This window comes from Schistocerca americana, chromosome 2, assembly GCF_021461395.2.
Source record: "Schistocerca americana isolate TAMUIC-IGC-003095 chromosome 2, iqSchAmer2.1, whole genome shotgun sequence".
Taxonomy (NCBI): Eukaryota; Metazoa; Arthropoda; class Insecta; order Orthoptera; family Acrididae; genus Schistocerca; species Schistocerca americana.
In genome coordinates, this window is record NC_060120.1 from 294972142 (window position 1) to 294993967 (window position 21826).

Below are 21826 nucleotides of genomic sequence, written 5' to 3' on the forward strand. Positions count from 1 at the left end.
CAGACACACGCAAAGCTGCCTGTGGACCACCCGGCGGAAGGTCGTAGGATGCAGCGTTTCTCGAGATTCACACCTCTCAAACTCCTGGAATCGTGGTGTGGGGATGTATTCCGACAGGACTGACTTGGTTACTGCTGGAAGTAGGCTGAATGCTCACCTGCTATAATACTGAAACGGTTCCCTACCTTCATACCCTGTCAAGTCCTTGGAGTCTCGTGATTTGATGTCTTACTCAAATAGCTAAAAACTATTTGCAAAGATCGTCCAGCTGATGTACACTACTCTGTTTTTACAGTTAAATGCAATCTCCAAACACAGTTACACTGTCCTACTGAAGTGATACAATGAACAGTTAACACTATAAAAGTTTGACACTATTATAGCATAATGAAAACAACAGTGCACACGATATGTTTTCCATAAATTCACTTTAATGAAAGATTTAAATGTTAAATCAATCACTGTATAAATCCAGAGGAAGTGGTTGATATGTTGGATAGTTAACGGTGTACTAACTCACAAGAGAATAATGCGCAGATGCGTTGCCGTAGGTGATGTGTGGTTGTTAAAGCGCTCTATACATACACGCGTATGTTTCGAAAGGAGGTGTTGGCAACATAAAGGTTGGTTGCCGCTTGTCAGTTCAGAGATGTTAGCATGTTCTCAATAAACTTGCATTCAAATGTTACGTGTTTCTTTCCCTACTGCAGACTTTGTCGACACATGTGTTGCTTGTTTCGCAGCACAATTAGGACTGACTACTTTGGCTGGTGTCTGAGTATTTAAACGCTCGCGCTTAAACCGACTGTTATTTTAAGAACTACATAAAATCATTTCAGAAACACCTACACTGGCTACTGCTATGCAAGACTGACTATAAATATTAACAGAAGTTTTGTTTATTAAACATGTACTGATCTACAAATTTAGAAAGGTTAAGGACAATATTTTTTGCATCGACGTTGGGGTACCTCACTTGCCGGCCGGTGTGGCAGAGAGGTTCTAGGCGTTTCAGTCTGGAACCGCGCGTCCACTACGGTCGCAGGTTCGAATCCTGCCTTGGGCATGGATGTGTGTGATGTCCTTAGATTAGTTAGGTTTAAGTAGTTCTAAGTTCTAGGGGACTGATGACCTCAGATGATAAGTCCTATAGTGCTCAGGGCCATTGTTTTGGTACGGTACCTCAATTACGAATGCAAACGCGATATTGAAAATTATACTAAATTATAAGTCTTAGTAATAGGTTATTCATTTACTGAACTAGCAGAAGTTGTGCATGAAAATCAGATCAACAAAAATTTAATAGCAAATTTCAGAATCTAACAGGTAGGTGCAAAGCCAAAATCTGCAATCGAAAATATTATTTTTTATGAATTTTAATGTTAATTACCAGGTAAGCTAATTAGTTTCACAGAATTTAGAATACGTTACTGAAAGGTTGGAACTCCGGTCTGTATAACCAATGCTATCAGTCTTACCACATCTACTGATAAGTTAATTGGAAATTTACCCTTATGTTTTACATTACCAACTTCAGTTACCCATTTCTTTTCATTAGGATAATGTTCATGAAAACTACATACACTGAAAAAAATCAGCACATTAAAAGTAATAATCTGAACAACGAATGCCAGTGAAAGTTAGTCTAGATAAGAAATTGAAATATTTATGTGTATGTAACATATCAGTCACGTAATTAATTGTATCAAAGTAGGATATATATTGGAAAAATTCCGTTATTATTGGGAGCTGAGGTTATGACAGAAGGGGTAGTTCATCTAGGTATGTCTGTAACATCCATGACCACGGTCCCAATTAGGATATTCCAACTGGATATTGCAAGATCCCACAGTCCAGTTAACACTATAAATACCTTGACCAATGTACAATCTTTAGCAGGTTTTCGCGGTCCTCTGACGTGTCACCCATGAAGCTTGTCTAGGGTGGGATTGGAGGAAATGTAATTTCAAACCAGCAACCTTCTTCCGCTGACAAAAAAATAGTTCAAATGGCTCTGAGCACTATGGGACTTAACATCTGAGGTCATCAGCCCCTAGAACGTAGAACTACTTAAACCTAAGTAACCTAAGGACATCACACACATCCATGCCCGAGGCAGGATTCGAACCTGCGACCGTAGCAGTCGCGCGGCTCCAGACTGAAGCACCTAGAAGCACTCGGCCACCGTGGCCACCTCTTCAGCTGACACAGCATTAGTTTGTGGTACAGCAAAAACTTTCACAAGATAAACCTCAGAGGCTATTACCACCATGTTGCAACGAACGAACAGGTTATTTGTGTCCGTGGGTGTCACGTCTCATATTGACGTTGATGATGGTCATCAGCTCTACATGGAACGAAAGTTTAATTGTTTAATACCCGTTGTGTGATGAACATCTCCACAAAGTGTCGGACTTGTCCCTTATGGTGCTACACTTTCCATTGCCATCATTGTATTTGCTCACAGTAGCTTACGTTATCTTTGGTATATGAATCTCTTCTGAATCCTCATTCTCAAACTGAATACTGTGGGGCTCCTTCTCGCTATGTGATCTACGTACATCACAGACTAGCTCTCCTATAATTTTTCCAAGAACGTTATTCAAATGGCTCTGAGCACTATGGGACTTAACATCTGTGGTCATCAGTCCCCTAGAACTTAGAACTACTTAAACCTAACTAGCCTAAGGACATCACACACATCCATGCCCGAGGCAGGATTCGAACCTGCGACCGTAGCAGTGCGCGGGAAGAACGTTATCTTCTTAGTGGTGTATGTGGACGTTTTTAACAAGTTTAAATTCTGATTGGAAAAGGAACTGAAACCGGACCAGATCGCCTCCCACTGAAACTCCTCTCCCCACTGAGGCACCAGAGGACGCCTCAGTGCCTAATTTGACACCCGCCGGCAGACTCCACAAGGCACTACCACTACCACGTATGCTGTGCGACCAGCAGCCGAGGAAGAGTGGCTGCAGCGGAAGTTTGGTCGCCCCGATGTCCCGTGTCAGTAACAGAGAATGCGCAGTTTGCACTTGGGTTAACTTATATGGAATACATGTTCTGCTCCACAGCTACATTTACATACACACTCCGCAGGCCACACTATGGTGCGTGGTGGAGGGTATCTCATATAAATGACCTAGTAGATAGTGTCGGAAGTTCAATGCGGCTTTTCGCGGATGATGCTATAGTATACAGAGAAGTTGCAGCATTAGATAATTGTAGTGAAATGCAGGAAGATCTGCAGCGGATAGGCACTTGGTGCAGGGAGTGGCAACTGACCCTTAACATAGACAAATGTAATGTATTGCGAATACATAGAAAGAAGGATCCTTTATTGTATGATCATATGATAGCGGAACAAACACTGGTGGCAGTTACTTCTGTAAAATATCTGGGAGTATGCGTACGGAACGATTTGAAGTGGAATGATCATACAAAATTAATTGTTGGTAAGGCGGGTACCAGGTTGAGATTCATTGGGAGAGTCCTTAGAAAATGTAGTCCATCAACAAAGCAGGTGGCTTACAAAACACTCGTTCGACCTTGAGTATTGCTCATCAGTGTGGGATCCGTACCAGATCGGGTTGACGGGGGAGATAGAGAAGATCCAAAGAAGAGCGGCGCGTTTCGTCACAGGGTTATTTGGTAACCGTGATAGCGTTACGGAGATGTTTAACAAACTCAAGTGGCAGACTCTGCAAAAGAGGCGCTCTGCATCGCGGTGTAGCTTGCTCGCCAGGTTTCGAGAGGGTGCGTTTCTGGATGAGGTATCGAATATATTGCTTCCCCCTACTTATACCTCCCGAGGAGATCACGAATGTAAAATTAGAGAGATTAGAGCGCGCACGGAGGCTTTCAGACAGTCGTTCTTCCCGCGAACCATACGCGACTGGAACAGGAAAGGGAGGTAATGACAGTGGCACGTAAAGTGCCCTCCGCCACACACCGTTGGGTGGCTTGCGGAGTATAAATGTAGATGTAGATGTAGATTGCTAGGCATTCCCTTTCCTGTTCCGCTCACAAATGGAGCAAGAGAAAATGGGGCGAGAGAGAATACACTGTCTGTGTGCCTATGCACGAACCCTAATTTCTCTTATATTGCCTTTTCCGTCATTAAATGAGATGGAAGTTAGTTACAGTAGAATCAATCTGCAGCCAGTCGTAAATGTGTTCTTTAAAGTTTCTCAGTCGTGTTTCCCGAAAAGAACGTATCGTCTTGAATTCACGGAGTATATCCGTAACAGTCGCGTGCTGATCGAACCTACCGATAACAAGTCTAACAGGACGCCTCCGAACTGCTTCGATCCTCTTCTTTAATCCGACTCTGAGAGGATCTCAGACTACAGAGCAATACTCAAGAATGGGTCTCACTAGAGTTGAATATGTGGTCAGCTACAGTTGCCTAAAATTCTCCCAATTAACGGAAGTCCTATCGAGCAGTACTCAAAAATTGGTCTCAGAAGTGTTGAATGTGCGTTCACCTACAGTTACTTAAAATTCTGTCAATAAACCGAAGTCGTCCATTCGTCTTCCGTGCGACAGCCTTTATGTGCTCGTTCCATTTGAATACGTATTTAACTGTGTCGATCAGCACACCACAGACAATTATTCGAACATTACTGGATTGTTTATCTTACTCATCTCCATTAGCTTACATTTTTCTGCATTTAGAGCCGCCCACTAATCATCACACCAAACAGAAGTTCTGTCCAAGTAATAGTGCCTCTTCCAACAGCCACTCAGCGACGACACTTTCTCGTAGACTACAGCGTCATCAGCAAACCCTCGCAGACTCCTGCTCACCCTGCCACTTACATCGTTCACGTATGTAGAGAACGAGAGTGGTCCTACCACACTTCTCTTGGCGCTCTTGACGATAACCTTTTTTGTGATGAACATTCGCCGTACATACTGGTTATCTTAGTCCATGCAACAGATCTCTAATTTTGCTTCTCTGTTAGGACAACTGGGACGGGCTCATTTTTTCACATCTGAAACTCTTGAATCCATAAACTTTTCTTTATGCCTCCAAATCTGCAAGACTCCAGACATATTAAGGAATAGATGATACACGTCAGACACCCAACAACAAACGTAAATTTTCAGGAAAAGTGAGCTGGAAGACAACAGGAAAACGCTACAAAATTTTGAATCTAACTGACCTTTAATATGGGCAAAAGTAACAGAGGAACTCTTTCTGATATGGAGTGCTTGTTGTCCACCATTACGTATGCATATTGTCACAACATGTGTACATGTTTCTCACAGCACTGTTAACGAGTAAGGTTTTGATGCAGTAATCAACTATCTCTTTTTGAAAATCGTTCATATCTCTGAATAAAATCTCGGAATCCCTACCGTGACGTGTGTCTATACATGTAGGAACTTGACGCTTCTAGATGCCCTGGAACATTTTATTCAACCACATTGCCGATAGGACATGCATTCATACATTTAAATGTCTGTACTCTAACTACCTAAAAGTATCTGTAGTTTTCTTTTCTGATTCTGCAGGTTGAGGATTCTGTGTGGCTGATAAGACATCGCTAGATACTTACTTTGCATTAATCTTGTAATGGCTGCACAAAACTGAATGGATCGTCATACACCAGCAATAATTTAAATGTTATATAATGACAGTACCTGTAAGTTATGATGACTGCTGCTTCTGAATATAGTGCAAGTAATTTGAACTATTTTCTGTGTGTCACAGGGTAACCACACGACTCTTCAGCGACTCGATGGATGGATTAAGGACATGGAAAGTGTGAGGGACATGCTAGACGGGAAATTAAAGGATTGGGTACATGACATACATTCCATCTTGGAGCAGATGCCGACATACAAGATAGAAGAAGACAAGAACGGAACTGAGGAGTATTTAATAAGGTATAAAACAATGTACATTCAAACCTTTCTGGAACTTACCATAATTCGTGAATATTTCTTGCACTTTTTCCCCTGGAGCGTAGTCTTTACAGTTATGCATGCCACTAAGGTAATCTAATTCAGGACGGGGTAAAGAAATGTGACTGACGGACAACAGTGAATGAGACGGTTACAGGATTTAGTCATTAACAAATCTTTAGGAATTCGTTTAGTCTTCAGTTTTTGGGTTTGTTTTTTTGTCTGAAAAAGGACTACGTATTTAGGCGGCAGATGAGCACAGCAAATCAACACAACATACCACTATAATGCATGGTGTTCCTACTTTGACTATCAAATATCGTTGTTGTGGGATGCCACCTAAGTTTACATAATTTATGGAAACAATAACAACTTGGGAACACCTGTGGTACCTGAACACGATAACTAAGTATTTCGTCACCACAGTACATCCGTACGAGACAGAACACGTGGCAAAGAAAATTAGTCATGCCCAGGTGAAATACCGCTAATACCGTGTAACACCACGCATAGCCTAGATAATGGCACCAATAGGGCGAGGGAGAGACTCAGTAGGCCATGTTAATCTCAGCAGACGGAGAAACAAAGCACCCATTAAGATTAAACAAAAAATGGTAAGATGTCGGCAGAAGGGGGAGGGATGAGCTGTCGCCATGGTATTCACATCTTGTGCTCCGATTAGTGTGTTTAAAAACTAGTCACAGCACAGGGAGCGAAGTATTGGAGATTGGTGGGGAGATTGGAAACTGTTATGTGTCTCCACTGGTGGACAGAATGACCCATGGAATGCTGAATTTAGGATCGTCAGCGACTGTGAAAGTGTCTTGCACGTTGGAGGCGGAAAATTTTACTTTAGTTAAATGTCACGATGTTGATTGTTGAGAAGGAGTGGGTAGTGTGGGGAGGATTGCAGCTAATACGTCTATGGAAATTTTTCTCCTTTAGGGACAGCAGCGTAATATATGTCTAGTAACGATTTGATTGTTAAGTAGATACACCAAATAGATGCTTATAATAAGTAATCTTTATTTACGACGGTCTGCTTCGGCTTAATCGCCATTTTCAAGTAACTGCAATTACAATTTTGGTGACAATAGGTATGGATGCCAATATTTCATATTGAATGGTGCTTATTATAAGCAGCTATTTAGTGTATCTACTCTAACAGTCTATGGAAAGCTTTCCAATATTTACTTGAGTGTATAGTTGGTTTTCAATTAAAACAGTCCAGGCATCTTTTGCATTAAGGATGTTTTGGACATGTCTCTGTAACTGCCCGTGGCGAGTTAATGTGTCCTAGTCAAAGTGAAACCTCCCCTTTGAATGTAAAGAAAGACCGTGCTAGTAAACTTCTACGTTATTTGATACAGAAACAGCTGAGTAAAACTGAACGTACTCAGACAGTTTTCTCTTTACTCATTCTGATCATTTCTAAACTGACACACAATATTTTAGCGCAACGCAATCTGACTTTTAATAATCCCTACAAAAGAACAGCCCTGACTAACAATAACCTATACCCTCCATGAATCGCTTACCACACCAAAATCTTCGTTTCTCGAACTACTGGAATACAGCGAGCCCCAATGCTGCCAGCTAAATAAAAATTCTAACTACTGCAGGCACTAACTACTGATAGGCATATAGTTAGCATATGAAAAATTTTGATAGAGAACAAACAATGTACTTACCTTAATAGTGTTCAAAAGTCATAATTTATGTATAAATCTAGACATCTATTTTGACAAATTTCCTTTTTCTGACGGACACACATCCAGATCATCCGCTCATATTAACATCTCAAAACTCTGGCATCTCTCGCCCCACATCTATCACTGCTGGCGTCTGATCTCCAACTGCCCAACGCTAAGGGCTGTTCACATCCAACTGCCCAACACTACAGTAGCGAATAATCCAAAAATGGGTCCAACCAGCCACAGACTGCACACAGCGTAGTCAGCGATTTTAATACAGAGCGCTACGTGACGTCACCAACATAAAAACCTAAACAGCCTACTTACAAAAGATCCGGACGAAGGAGCCGCAGGACTTGCGGGATTCTGTGAATGTTTCAAGAGCTAGTGGGAAGAGGAAAAGCCAAGTGGACAGATGGGAAGGAAGTAGTGTTGGAGGCATTTTCGTGGTGTAGGCGGTGACAAGGTTGCTTCTGGTATGAGTATGGATAGAGCAGGCAGCCAAGATTTTGTACTGGTGCTCTTGGATTATTTTGTGCGGGTTATTGCGGCGTAGGTTTGAAGGTATGGACTGCAGATTAGAACTGACTGTTGAGTCGTGGTCGGTTCCAATAGAATCAAGGGCTCCTTCAGTTAAGCATCAGAGTAAGTTGTCACAGGAGTCAATTTGGAGGTGGGTGTCTTACGGAAGCGGACTAGGCCTCCTGAAGAGAAGGAGGTCACCGTACACCCCTGGTTAAGTTCTGCAGGGGAACTGCTGTGGACATACACCTCAGCATCAATAAAAAGAGGTGGAGTTGGCCAATGTGAGCGCGGAAATGATATAGGATGACTCGGACAAACATTGGTAGTGGCACAGGAGACTGTTAGGGTGATAAACTAGATGCCCAGGATAAAGCATTCAGTGTAAAGATGATTTAACTGGGTTTGTAGCAGAATAAGGCTGTTTTTGAGGAAACCAATTGGTACTCCACATCTGGGTTCACTGTACATTATAGGGAGATATTGTTTTGCCTGCAATCTCAAAAATTTTAGAAAAGATAATATGCAGTCGCCTTCTTAACCATCTCACGGCAAATACAATATTATCCAAATCACAATTCGGGCACCTATAGGGTTCCGATACTGAGAAGGCTATCTGCACATACTGTGTGACTGCTGGTGAAGGGTCTGATCTGCTAGCGTAAGTTGCGATGATTACGGTCGGTTCAATGTCGGCGAAAAGTCGAAAACCGGAGGTGTATGAGGAGTCGCAGAGGTGCAACGGTGGCAACAGAGCTTTGATTTGGTCCTTCTATTCGAGCATGCAGGATTACGGATATCTTCTATAGCTCTAGTGTCACCGTTTACAGTAGGCTGTCTCAAAATACTAGCAATCCACTTATTTACTACAGTCATGTGACGTTGTAGTAATGGCTCTAGCGCAATTAGCCAAAACTATGAATCGCGAACTGACCCCTGGGGGCAGCCTTTCTGTGCACATTGTCGACAGTTGTCTTCCATGATAGTGGTCACCCAGGCATGTGTGTATTTGGACACTTCAGCTCCTTCTGGCGAGTATTTATTACGTCTTCTGTTGATTGCCACTTTGTGCACTAACGCATGTGCTCTTCAATTGACTGTTGTAATCAATATTGTATCATCACTGATGGGCAAGACGGCCGCCATGTAGATAGTGGGTTAATGTCCACTCCGTTTGTATTACGTATTTCCTGTGGAAAACGCAATCCAGTAACGTTAGCGTTCGGTTAGCGATTGCGTGTAGTGGCATCACTTTCACTGTGAGTGACTGCAACCCGCGCGCACGCTACTGGGATAGTATGAGACACTCCTCGCGTATTCGTCTGCGTCTAATTGTCGCTCTCCGCCCCCCCTACACAGGCTGCGTACACAGACTGCGACACCGCCACCAGCTGTCGCACCGCAGGTTACCCGGACATCGTCTTCGTCGGCAGAGACAGCGTATGAGCTGGCCGGGGTGGCCGAGCGGTTCTAGGCGCTACAGTCTGGAACCGCGCGATCGCTACGGTCGCAGGTTCGAGTCCTGCCTCGGGTACGGATGTGTGTGCTGTCCTTAGGTTAGTTGGGTTTAAGTAGTTCTAAGTTCTAGGGGACTGATAACCTCAGAAGTTAAGTCCCATAGTACTAAGAGCCATTTTTTGAACAGCGTATGACGTCGACGACTGCGGACACAACAGAGACGTCAGCAACGACGGCGTCTGTGTGTATGCGTGAGTACCGGGACAGCAGGGCCCAGGTATGTCATCTGCACATTGTGTAACACGGACGAGGCAAAAAGTGACAGAGAGATTGCAACAAAGCACTTCACAAAAACTTCCGATCACTCAGAAACAAGTAAAGTACAGTTGGACGAACTGGAGGACATGATATGCCATACTGATGAGAAATACCGCATAACCACAAAGGTTACTGTCGCAAAAGTACTGTATTCGAAATACAAACTCACACATTGCGCAATGTCACACGAAAAACTGACTGGGCGTGTAGAACAATTAGAAAACGAGAACACCAAGCTTAGGGAAGAAAACAAAAGCAAGACAGTCCTTTCGTTCGTCGTTGGCAGGCATAAGTGAAACAGAAATAGAGGAGACACATGATTATCCATACTGACGTCAGTATCCACCTATTTCCTCCATCTCTGGTATGCAAAAGATGAATATCATCACGTCACAGATTCTGAGTATCCAGCTTGTTATTCGAGTAAGTATGGTTCTGTATGTCGAAGCGCAACGGGCTGCAACTGGGATACATTATATGGATAATTGACTTGTGAGCCTTAACATCATGACATTAAAAGTCTTGTAAATGCCGGCCGCTGTGGCCGAGGGTTCTAGACGCTTCAGTCCGGAACCGCGCTGCTGCTACGGTCGCAGCTTCGAATCCTGCCTCGGGCATGGATCTGTGTTATATCCTTAGGTTAGTTAGGTTTAAGTAGTTCTAAGTCTAGGGGGCTGATGACCTCAGATGTTAAGTCCCATAGTGCTTAGAGCCATCTGATTTTTGTCTTGTAAAGGGTTGCTTTCCGGAGAAACTGGGAACCAGAAATCATACGGAATTCGTTACCATGGACCTTCATTCTTTAATTGACACTGATGCCCTCAAGTAATGCTGGTATCCAGAGACCACTCTACGACAAATACGAGTTCATCCGTATTTTATCTGGCAGTATGGTAGCTTCCCGTCGTTGGCAGGTCTATGCGGAACGCAGTCGCAAATTTACTAGGGAAAAAATTATTCTAGCACCGCCTTTAAATGCTCTTTAACATATCAAGGTCGATTTTCAGCCTTTTGTTCTCATCGTAAGACGTATCTGATACATATGCATCGAATCGATGCACGGAAAGCCCATCTTATGATCACCCGTTTCCCTATAACAAATTTCACTGTCAAACAAGAGACCCACAGCACTGTTCACGAAGCGATGCCCCAAACAAATGTTTTCTGAACCTGGTAAACAAACATTTGTGTGTAACAGTGGTGCTTTAATTCTTTGTGCTTTATGTCAGGTAACTTGTAGCGCTGCAAATCGAGTTGCAAACAGGCCAAAATGTCCAGTATTAGACGCAGGAATACCGCGTCGTGGCTGTCCTCAGTCGCTGGGTTAGTTGCAAAGCACTCGATACCGAAAGTTTCAGATCAGCGCATACTCCGCTACAGACTGAAAAATCCATTACGGTACCAATCCTGTAGGCAATTACTCTGTGGCACCCTCTCTTACAGTAATGTTAGTCCAGGAAGACACGCAGCACATCAACTGTGAAGTCTGAAACGTAGGAGCTGAGGTACTGGTGGAAGTAAACCTGTGAGGGACGGGCGTGATTCGTTATACAAACCTAGGCAAATTACCTTCATCTACAAAAATGTCAACAAATCATTCATATCATTAACATAAATGCCACATGTTCACTTTCTTTCGATACACTTACAATTCGTATATAAAGATAAGATGTATTCTGGACCAGTAGCAATTCTGCTACTTAATTTCTATAACTTTCATTTAAAACCATCTAAAACTATATATAAGCAGAGAACAAAGAAAATGTTCTGCAAGAATCAAATCATTTAGTGTTATATATAAATGTATGTTGCAGGTTGCCGCTGTTGAGTCATCGCCTACTGATCTATCACGTTCCGCAACTCTCCTTCCGTGAAGACTTTGGTGCGCTATGCAAGGAGCAACAGCCACGGGCTTCACAAATGTTCGGCCTCGCCGACGCGCTGTACACCTTCTTCCGTACCTTCTGGTTTCAACATGTACTCGGTGCAAGTTTTCACTATGTAAATACTGTAGGTAAGTTTAGTAAAGAGAATCGTCCACTCGTTCATGTTCATGCAGTGATGATTGCTGACTCTGTTCTAATTAGAGGTATGATGATAAAAAATTCTGTGAATATCCATTTTTACATCTTCTGCGACATTCTGGGTCACTGCAAGATAATTTCTGATGTTCTTCTCATAGCCAGTTCTTCGTTTGGTTGGCGTCTTTGTGTCTACCTTAAGCTGACTACTTCGTTCCGACGTACTATTGACTCCTGTGATATGCGTGGTGTAGAAGAACAACGTGCACAAAATTTTTGATTGATCTGAAATGTTAAAAAAACTCAGTTGCACCATGTCCACACGGCGAAGGATTCGACTCTAGTGATGTTCAGGGATAGTGTTCAAACTGCCTTTTGATGAATAATCTATTAGAAATGTTGCTGAAAATAACGAAAGTTTACATTAATTCTCAACTGCCATGTGTGCACTCAAAACAATCAGGCGATTCGGAAATAATGGCTACAGCCTCAGTCAAACGGCCTGCCTGCTCTTCTGTAGTATCTGACCGTGTCTTCTACATCAAAAGCTTCATCTCGCTCCACAAGATACAATCCATTACACATCAGCAACATTTCTTGAATAAAATTGATAACACTTCAGTGTAAACATCGACTCTGAACATCCCTCTCATCAAAATCATCTGAAGGGAATGCGGTGCAAATGCGTCTTATTTATCACACAAAAATATTTTTTATTTGCTCTTAACATACTAAAATTCTGTACACGTAGTTTTTAACACCCTATATATAATTTGGTTTAAAATCAAACTTCGGGTCTGTAACACAACAGCTCCACACCTAAATTACATTTTTTGTTAAAATGGTAAATGGTGTAGTGTTTCCAATGTCACATACGTGACCTGCATCTAAGATTTCCCATATTTTCAATTTTTCTTTAATGAGTAATTTCTCGGTTTCTAATTAAATAGTCAGCTGCGGAAGATAAATTGTTAATTTGTGTCCTTATAACTGTTAATAGCCTTAACTGTGACAAGATTGTATCATGTACACCAGTAGTAGTGGCGCAGAACCGATTTACAAAGTTTATGCGAGAAGGTCTAGCGCGAGGTACTGGACCATGCGGTGCAGTACACGCTCGCGGCGGCAGAGGCGCTGAGGTCGCGTTCGCCATAAGCCGTCCCTCTACTTGGCTTGGTCTTCAAATCCCATCACTGCGACGCCCCGTAAATGCGCCGCCATATATATATATATATATATATATATATATATATATATATATATATATATATATATATATATATACGAAATTTCATGAAAACATTCAAGTGATTAGGTGATTAACACTGCAAGACCACAGGTCTCCCTCTACGATCTTTAACCCCGACACTCTTCCCTCCAGTACTAAACTGGTGATCCGTCGACGTCTCAAAACGTGTCCTACCAACCGCGAAACCCGCAATGGACTGGCGGAGTCCTTATATTTTAGCGGCCGCCTACCGTATTTAACAGTAACTGCCACCGCTGCTTCGCAATGTAATACTGCCTTGAGATAACTACCAGGATGGTATGTGAATTATTACAACGTTTGTGTTTAACTAAACATTGCACAGTGCAGCGGCCTCTCAAAAACATATAAAGCAATAAAATTCCGTACTTCGCACAGTGATCCGTATCATACTGCAGAACAGAGTGCGTCTCCACCGCATTGCACGTCCCGGAACATTTGCGTGTAATAAGGCATCTCGATCATTGGCTGCTCGCATGTGCAATGCCCTTTCCCGCCCCTCCGCAAACAGTGCGCGTAAAGACAAAGGCGCTATGTGTGACCCGTTGCGACTGGTCGCATACGGATGCTCTGCTCTTCATCTCCGAATGCGAGATAGCGCACCTCTGTCTGACTCTATAGAACCCTCTCACAACTATCACAATTTTAAAAAATGGGTTGGCCACCTCCTTTGTCCTATATATTCGAGCAGACCATACGTGTAAATTTACATCTCTCCTGAAACCTTGTACACGTTTCCAAAGATATGTGACTTCATTTGCTCTTCGAAAATTCACGTTCATTTACGCTATGACAGTTCTAGTATTTTTTCCGTCATTCCGACCCACCGATCGTTGATAAATGAATTACATTTGAACTGACGTTCCAAATCCAGTAGGTGGCTTTCCTCTCGTTTCAAGTTTCACTGTGGTAGCGATCAGATATACGCCTTGTCACTCCTAGTAGTAGTCGAGCATATTCGTTTTTCGTCTGCAGCTTATACCATTCGTGAATTGGGCATGGGTGGGATGTCTCCCTCCCGGTTATAATTTTTATGTTGCAGAGTAATTCCATATCTTCATTCACTGTTTCTTATCTGCGAGTGAACAACGTAAATTTAGTCTGCCTTTTAAGATGTCAGTCCATCCATTTATAGACAGACCAAACTTACGGAAGAATGTACACTATCCACCCAGAATTCTCAGTCACTAATAAAGACTACAGCATTTGATTCACCCTACTCCAACTTTTCAGAGCAGTGATAATAACTGTTGAAGTAATGTAATTATGCAATTACACTCATTAATTAAGCGGTTGAAAGAAAATACTAAATTACAAGTTAACGCTGTGTTAGAAATGTTTAATGTTTTCTTCCACAAGTCACCGAAGGACGAACATTGGAGTCCTTTGTCTCTTTAGCTTGATGCAGCAAGGTGCTTCAGGCAATTCGTCCAGTGTCGTTTACTACTGATCATCATTTAGAGGATAATACAAACACGTTACAACCTGCTTTCTTTGCTGGTTGTTTCTTTTTGGTGGATGGAAAGAACGTCGGTCTGTCGATCAAAACTTTTGAGCTGCAGAGCGGTGCCAGTACTTTATTCAGATAACTTTATCTAGGAGTAAACAATGTAAATTTATTCGACCTGTTAAGATATAAGTCCATCCATTTTCAGGCACACAACCCTCGCAGAAGAATATTATCTCTCACTGCATGATTTGCACAAAATTTAAAGCGCTTATAGACGTGTTGCTGATTTAGCACAGTCAGTATGGTGCTTTAAAATAGAGAGAAAAGGGAGTGACCCACTCATCAATATCTGGTTGTTCTAAATCACTCGCACATTATACGTGAAAGAAATTACAATGAAGAGATGTATTTGATAGGTGACACAAGGTACAGGGCTGCTGGAGTGGAACGTACGAACCCAACCGAGGATACAATATAACAGCATTCCTTATTTACCAATACATAACAGTGTTGCACACTGGTAACAACATTGACATCCAGACTGCTACAACCGATGCTTAGTCCATAAAAATGTTAAAAAACACAGTGCATAGAAAGTATGTGTATACATACATATGCCTCATTTCAAAAGAAGTTAGCAGTATTTACAAGACATTTTTAATGTTAACGGGGTGGGGGGGGGGTATTGCAAGTAGAGCAATATTTGAAACGAAATTTAGAACTTAAGTCCAATAATAATAATTTCATGAATCATAAACAAATTGAGCTTGAAACATTCAATTGACCCTTCTGAAAGAGAAACTGTAATCAAAACACAGTTTCAAAAAATTTCTTTAATCAAAATGTAGAGATAATCTTTTAGACGACGGGTTAATTTATCGAATCCGCTGGATGGGCCCAGTTGAAATAGAATTCTTTACTCTTTCAATTTAAAATAGTACGACTTACGAACTATAATTCAAAAAGAAAGCGCTTTCTTGGTATCTTACAGCACTTCAATTATGGTACAATCTGACTATGACAACCTTCAGAGAGGTTGTCACGCCTGGCTGCAATGGACAACGACAACGCCTAAGGCAACACTCGACATGACACACACAAAATGTGGCCCACTCTGTAACATTAATAAAAAAGAGAAAAAACAAATTCACAGCCAAGGGTGACAGTACTTGCCGAGTCAGCAAGTTTTGGGAAGCATCAATGTAAGACAACTCCAACTACGTAAAGTAAGGATTTTTTTTCTTTTTAAAATAAATCAACCTTGGCACCAGTTGCGGTTCGTATGTTGTTGTTGTTGTTGTGGTCTTCAGTCCTGAGACTGGTTTGATGCAGCTCTCCATGCTACTCTATCCTGTGCAAGCTTTTTCATCTCCCAGTACCTATTGCAACCTACATCCTTCTGAATCTGCTTAGTGTATTCATCTCTTGGTCTCCCTCCACGATTTTTACCCTCCACGCTGCCCTCCAATACTAAATTGGTGATCCCTTGATGCCTCAGAACATGTCCTACCAACCGATCCCTTCTTCGGTTCGTATGGTCAACATAATTCTATCTTTAAACTGAAACCCAGGACAGTGAAAATTAATGAAACCACTACTCCGCCTCTGTTACATAACTAGGAGGTACAACCAATAGAAGCAGGGGATCAGTACTTAATCACACGGACGAAATGACCGTCCTAGCCTGCTCCTTTACATCTCACGCAGTCAATCGAGCCATAACATTCGCCGACCAAATGGGAGAACCGACAAGCGACCAGCGTCAAAGATAATGAAAAAGCGCTACGGAACAATACTAAAAACATAATTTTTTATTCCATCCCTTCACAGTGCAGGCGGGACTTCAACGGCCTTTAATATACGAGGGCTGTTCCTTCGTGGATAACACTGCTTGTCCTTCCCATATTCTCACCTTCAACAATTCCTCAATTCAAATACTTCAACTATCGGTATATTGTTGTACAACGCAGCAATTGCCTCATTGCACTCACTTCGTGAATGGTATGTGGGTGGGAGAAATATGTTCGCTCCCGACACTTGGACGGAGCGGTAAAGAGATAACCTCTCTGCCCCCGTTTTGTCAGAGTATCGCTTATCACCCATATTTTCACCATTCAGGATCTTCCAGTCTTCGATACATATCATTTCCATCTACCTGATTTTGGTGAGCAAGGCTGGCTCTAGACGTCTCTAGCAAATTCCGGACCCTGATAATTCTCTTAAAATTCCATCATGTTGCAACGGCACTGTTCGATTGATGGCTGTCTGTGTAGAAAGCTATCACAACAATGAAAAATGGCACACTAACATAATGGAAGAAATTCACAACGATGTGGATGCTTACACCCACATTTTTGACGATTGGTGCTCTTTCCAGTCATTTTTCTTCAGCGGCGTAATAGAACAGCAGCAGGTCTGTCTAGCTATTTGGTTTCAATAGTTAACTTTGATTTAAATTTAGCTCCAGCTTCCACCAGCCGTCAACCCTCTGCAAATCGGTATAGCCCACTAGTGCCGCCGCCTACATCTAAATACACAACTGGCCATTAAAATTGCTACACCAAGAAGAAATGCAGATGATAAACGGGTATTCATTGGACAAATATATTATACTAGAACAGACATGTGATTATATTTTCACGCAATTTGGATGCATAGATCCTGAGAAATCAGTACCCAGAACAACCACCTCTGGCCGTAATAACGGCCTTGATATGCCTGGGCATTGAGTCAAATAGAGGTTGGATGGCGTGTACAGGTACAGCTGCCCATGCAGCTTCAACACGATACCACAGTTCATCAAGAGTAGTGACTGGCGTATTGTGACGAGCCAGTTACTCGGCCACCATTGACCAGACGTTTTCAGTTGGCGAGAGATCTGGAGAATGTGCTGGCCAGGACATCAGTCGAACATTTTCTGTATCCAGAAAGGCCCGTACAGGACCTGCAACATGCGGCCGTGCATTAACCTGCTGAAATGTAGGGTTTCGCAGGGATCGAATGAAGAGTAGAGCAACGGGTCGTAACACATCTGAAATGTAACGTCCACTGTTCAAAGTGCCGTCAATGCGAACAAGAGGTGACCGAGACGTGTAACCAATGGCACCCCATACCATCGCCAGTATGGTGATGACGAATACACGCTTTCAATGTCCATTCACCGCGATGTCGCCAAACACAGATGCGACCATATGATGCTGTAAGCAAAACCTTGATTCATCCGAAAAAATGACGTTTTGCCATTTGTGCACCCAGGTTCGTCGTTGAGTACATCATCGCAGGCGCTCCTGTCTGTGATGCAGCGTCAAGGGTAACCGCAGCCATGGTTTCCGAACTGATAGTCCATGTTGCTGTAAACGTCGTCGAACTGTTCGTGTAGATGGTTGTTGCCTTGCAAACGTCCCCATCTGTTAGGGATCGAGACGTGGCTGCACGATCCGTCACAGCCATGAGGATAAGATGCCTGTCATCTCTACTGCTAGTGATACGAGGCCGTTGGGATCCAGCACGGCGTCCCGTATTACCCTCGTGAACCCATCGATTCCATACTCTGCTAACAGTCATTGGATCTCGACCAACACGAGCAGCAATGTAACAATGGAAAATTGTATTGAAATGCAGGAGGATCTGCAGCGAATTGACGCATGGTGCAGGGAATGGCAATTGAATCTCAATGTAGACAAGTGTAATGTGCTGCGAATATACAGAAAGATAGATCCTTTATCATTTAGCTACAAAATAGCAGGTCAGCAACTGGAAGCAGTTAATACCATAAATTATCTGGGAGTACGCATTAGGAGTGATTTAAAATGGAATGATCATATAATGTTGATCGTCGGTAAAGCAGATGCCAGACTGAGATTCATTGGAAGAATCCTAAGGAAATGCAATCCGAAAACAAAGGAAGTAGGTTACAGTACGCTTGTTTGCCCACTGCTTGAATACTGCTCAGCAGTGTGGGATCCGTACCAGATAGGGTTGATAGAAGAGATAGAGAAGATCCAACGGAGAGCAGCGCGCTTCGTTACAGGATCATTTAGTAATCGCGAAAGCGTTACGGAGATGACAGATAAACTCCAGTGGAAGACTCTGCAGGAGAGACGCTCAGTAGCTCGGTACGGGCTTTTATTGAAGTTTCGAGAACATACCTTCACCGAAGAGTCAAGCAGTATATTGCTCCCTCCTACGTATATCTCGCGAAGAGACCATGAGGATAAAACCAGAGAGATTAGAGCCCACACAGAGGCATACCGACAGTCCTTCTTTCCACGAACAATACGAGACTGGAATAGAAGGGAGAACCGATAGAGGTACTGAAGGTACCCTCCGCCACACACCGTCAGGTGGCTTGCGGAGTATGGACGTAGATGAAGAGTAGATGTAGATATGATAAACCGCAATCGCGGTAGGCTACAATCCGGAAACATGATTGTACGTATTTCTCCTTACACGAGGCATCACAACAACGTTTCACCAGGCAACCCCGGTCAACTGCTGTTTATGTATGACAAATCGGTTGGAAACTTTCATCATGGCAGCACGTTGTAGGCGTCTCCACCGGCACCAACCTTATGTGAATGCTCTGAAAAGCTAATCATTAGCATATCACAGCATCTTCTTCCTGTCGGTTAAATTTCGCGTCCGTAGCACGTCATCTTCGTGGTGTAGCAATTTTAATGGTCAGTAGTGTATGTTGACCTACCGCCTTACATTTTCGGTAATACCTGTATGTTTGTTGGTGGCGACATATTCTAAACATTGATCACAGATGATTCAGTTAAGCAACCGCCAGTGTTATCGAGGAGAGCTGAAGTTTCGCTACCTTTAGTGTGTGAGCACCACCTATTTCCAGTGATTATTTTGCAGATGAGGAGTGGTAGCTGGAGGACAGAAGCAACGCTACGCTGTACGTGGATACTGGCTGCATGCAGGTGCTGGCCAACGCGCTGGACCACCCCACGTGTCCACTGGAAGACCTGCCACCGGAGGCCACCGAGCAGCGCGAGCGTTGTCGCGTGCAGCTGTGGAATGACATGGTGCAGAGGTCGCCCTACTTACCCGTCACCAGCTACCTGGCCTACACGCAGAGGGCGAACGTCAACCTCTGCCTCTTGGCCTGGATGGCTGCCAACTCGTTCAGCATTTGTCAGGACGTACCCTTTAGTATGTTACGGTCTGTACACGATGCTCGCTGCTATTTCGATAATCCTGATGACCAATCATGTCTGGGATCGAACGCTACGGATGCAATCTGCTCTGTTTCCAGAGCTATTCTGTTCATGAAGTGTCGCGACTTTTTCTCCCTTAAGCCTGCCGAGAAATGTGTCGTCGGACTTCATGCGGATGGATCGTACGTAAAGATGTTCAATCAAATGTGGAGAGAAGGTGATTTCGAAGGGGATGGAAAGCCAACAGAAATAACACTGAGCTACAAAGACAGTTTGAACAATGCCACCTTGAAATACAAGGACTTTAAAATCGACAACTTACAACTTTTAGAAATTTCATTTATAGCAGTAAATATTCTTTTCCGATTTTTGGCTGCCGGAGTATACACGTACCTTCCCCACTTACGTAATTTACCCGGAAAAATATTCTTGTGCTTTCAGATCACGGGTATAATCCAGATCCTGTGTTCTGAGGTCGTGTATCGTATGGCAGGTGTGCCTGATTTATCTACGGCGGTGCTAATCGATAGCGCCCTCACACTTCTCGGCTGCGTCTGGCTAAACTCATTCTGCTACCAAATGTACGCGTGCATTCGTCACCTGAGGCTTCCTAACGACCTACTACCTGCTGAAGCAAGAAAAGTATTCTGTCGTCAGGCGCTGTATGCTCTAATATCCTGGAGTGTAGTATGTGCAGCATGTGTTGCCTTGGAAAAAACGAGTAAGTATTATTTGTTCCACAGTCGAATAATATTGCTCGTGGGAATTTCACTTTCGATAGCTTTTAATTTGGTTTGCCTCGGACTAGTGGGGTACATGTACATACGTACTCGGAACTCCATGCGCCAACTCAAAATTTACAGTAAAAATAAATTTGGCTCAAAGAAAGATGTTCTGTTTATGTCAGTGAAGACTGTTATCCTAAGTGGTATAGGTGTGATTATTAGAATTGGGTTCCACCAGGCACAAGGTATTGCACAGTTCGTGTACTACGTGCACATAGCTACGATGATGCAGGGGCCAGTGCTGTTCGTTTTTTTCATTTGCAACGGAACAACACTGCCTCTGCTCAGGGACAGAGTACTGGGATGGTTTAACCGAGACGCGGTCGGTCCAGGGCTGGAACTGTGTTCAGCAGCGGAGAGAAATCTGGCGAGGATGAAGAAGGAACGGTCTCTGCCTGCAGAATCCTCGTTTTAATCCCCGTGTGTATTCTTCTTTAAGAAGTGTCTTAATTGTAGACTCCACTAAAGCCTGTGATCAAATATAAAGACACGGTCCAGCTGGTGAAATAAAATTAACTGTGATGAATACCGTGAGCCAGTGCCACAGTTTTATAATTTACCCTTTATTTACAATCGCGTGCTTATTTGTACAAGGTACGTCCGTCTAGAAATAGTAAACGACTCTAATAATTAAATGTGTGAAATGTAGTCTGAAGTGAACGAAAAGTTTTGAGTAATGGCGATTGTTAGCAAGATGTTGACTTGATGAGTGGGAGATACAGCGAGGTACTGTAGAAGACGTTAAAAAGTATTGCGCATGTAGTGTGTTAGTCTTAAGCAAGTAAGAAGGCTATTTAAAAAGACATTTATACAAATAGTATTGGGGTAGAAAACACATGCGCCAGAAGCTGAACTAAAGGGCACACGTCTTGCCACAAATTAATCTATAACGGCATTATAGATGCAACTAAGTGTTATATGTTATCAATAAACTTTCGCCCATTTGTTCAAATAAAAACTGAGTCAGCGACTGTGTGAATTTAATATCCATTCCAACTCAACACCCTGACATAAACTGTACTAGATAGATCTGATTTTCAGAAACTGTCAAGTTACAGCAGTCATCACTCCACCAAGTACCAATAAAATTGACAGTGAACTTCGTGATATTCAAGGAGTACGAGTTGTTGGATACAATGGAACCAGAAACTGCACATAAGGTAAGTGCCAGGTACAGCTTTCTTCCATACGCCTTTAACCACAAAAAGACACTGACAGCAGAGGCGAACC

General features: G+C 42.9%; 1 protein-coding gene across 1 annotated transcript in view; it reads left to right on the top strand.

Annotated features, from left to right (window-relative positions):
- LOC124593969 overlaps positions 1-21530 on the top strand; it is a 72495-nt gene extending 50965 nt beyond the window's left edge. The window contains exons 4-6 of the mRNA XM_047132318.1: positions 5720-5895; positions 11720-11919; positions 19510-21530. Coding sequence (XP_046988274.1) covers positions 5720-5895; positions 11720-11919; positions 19510-19523 — 390 coding nt within the window. The 3' untranslated portion in view covers positions 19524-21530. The remainder of the gene's footprint in view (positions 1-5719; positions 5896-11719; positions 11920-19509) is intronic.
- The last annotated feature ends 296 nt before the right edge of the window (positions 21531-21826 follow it).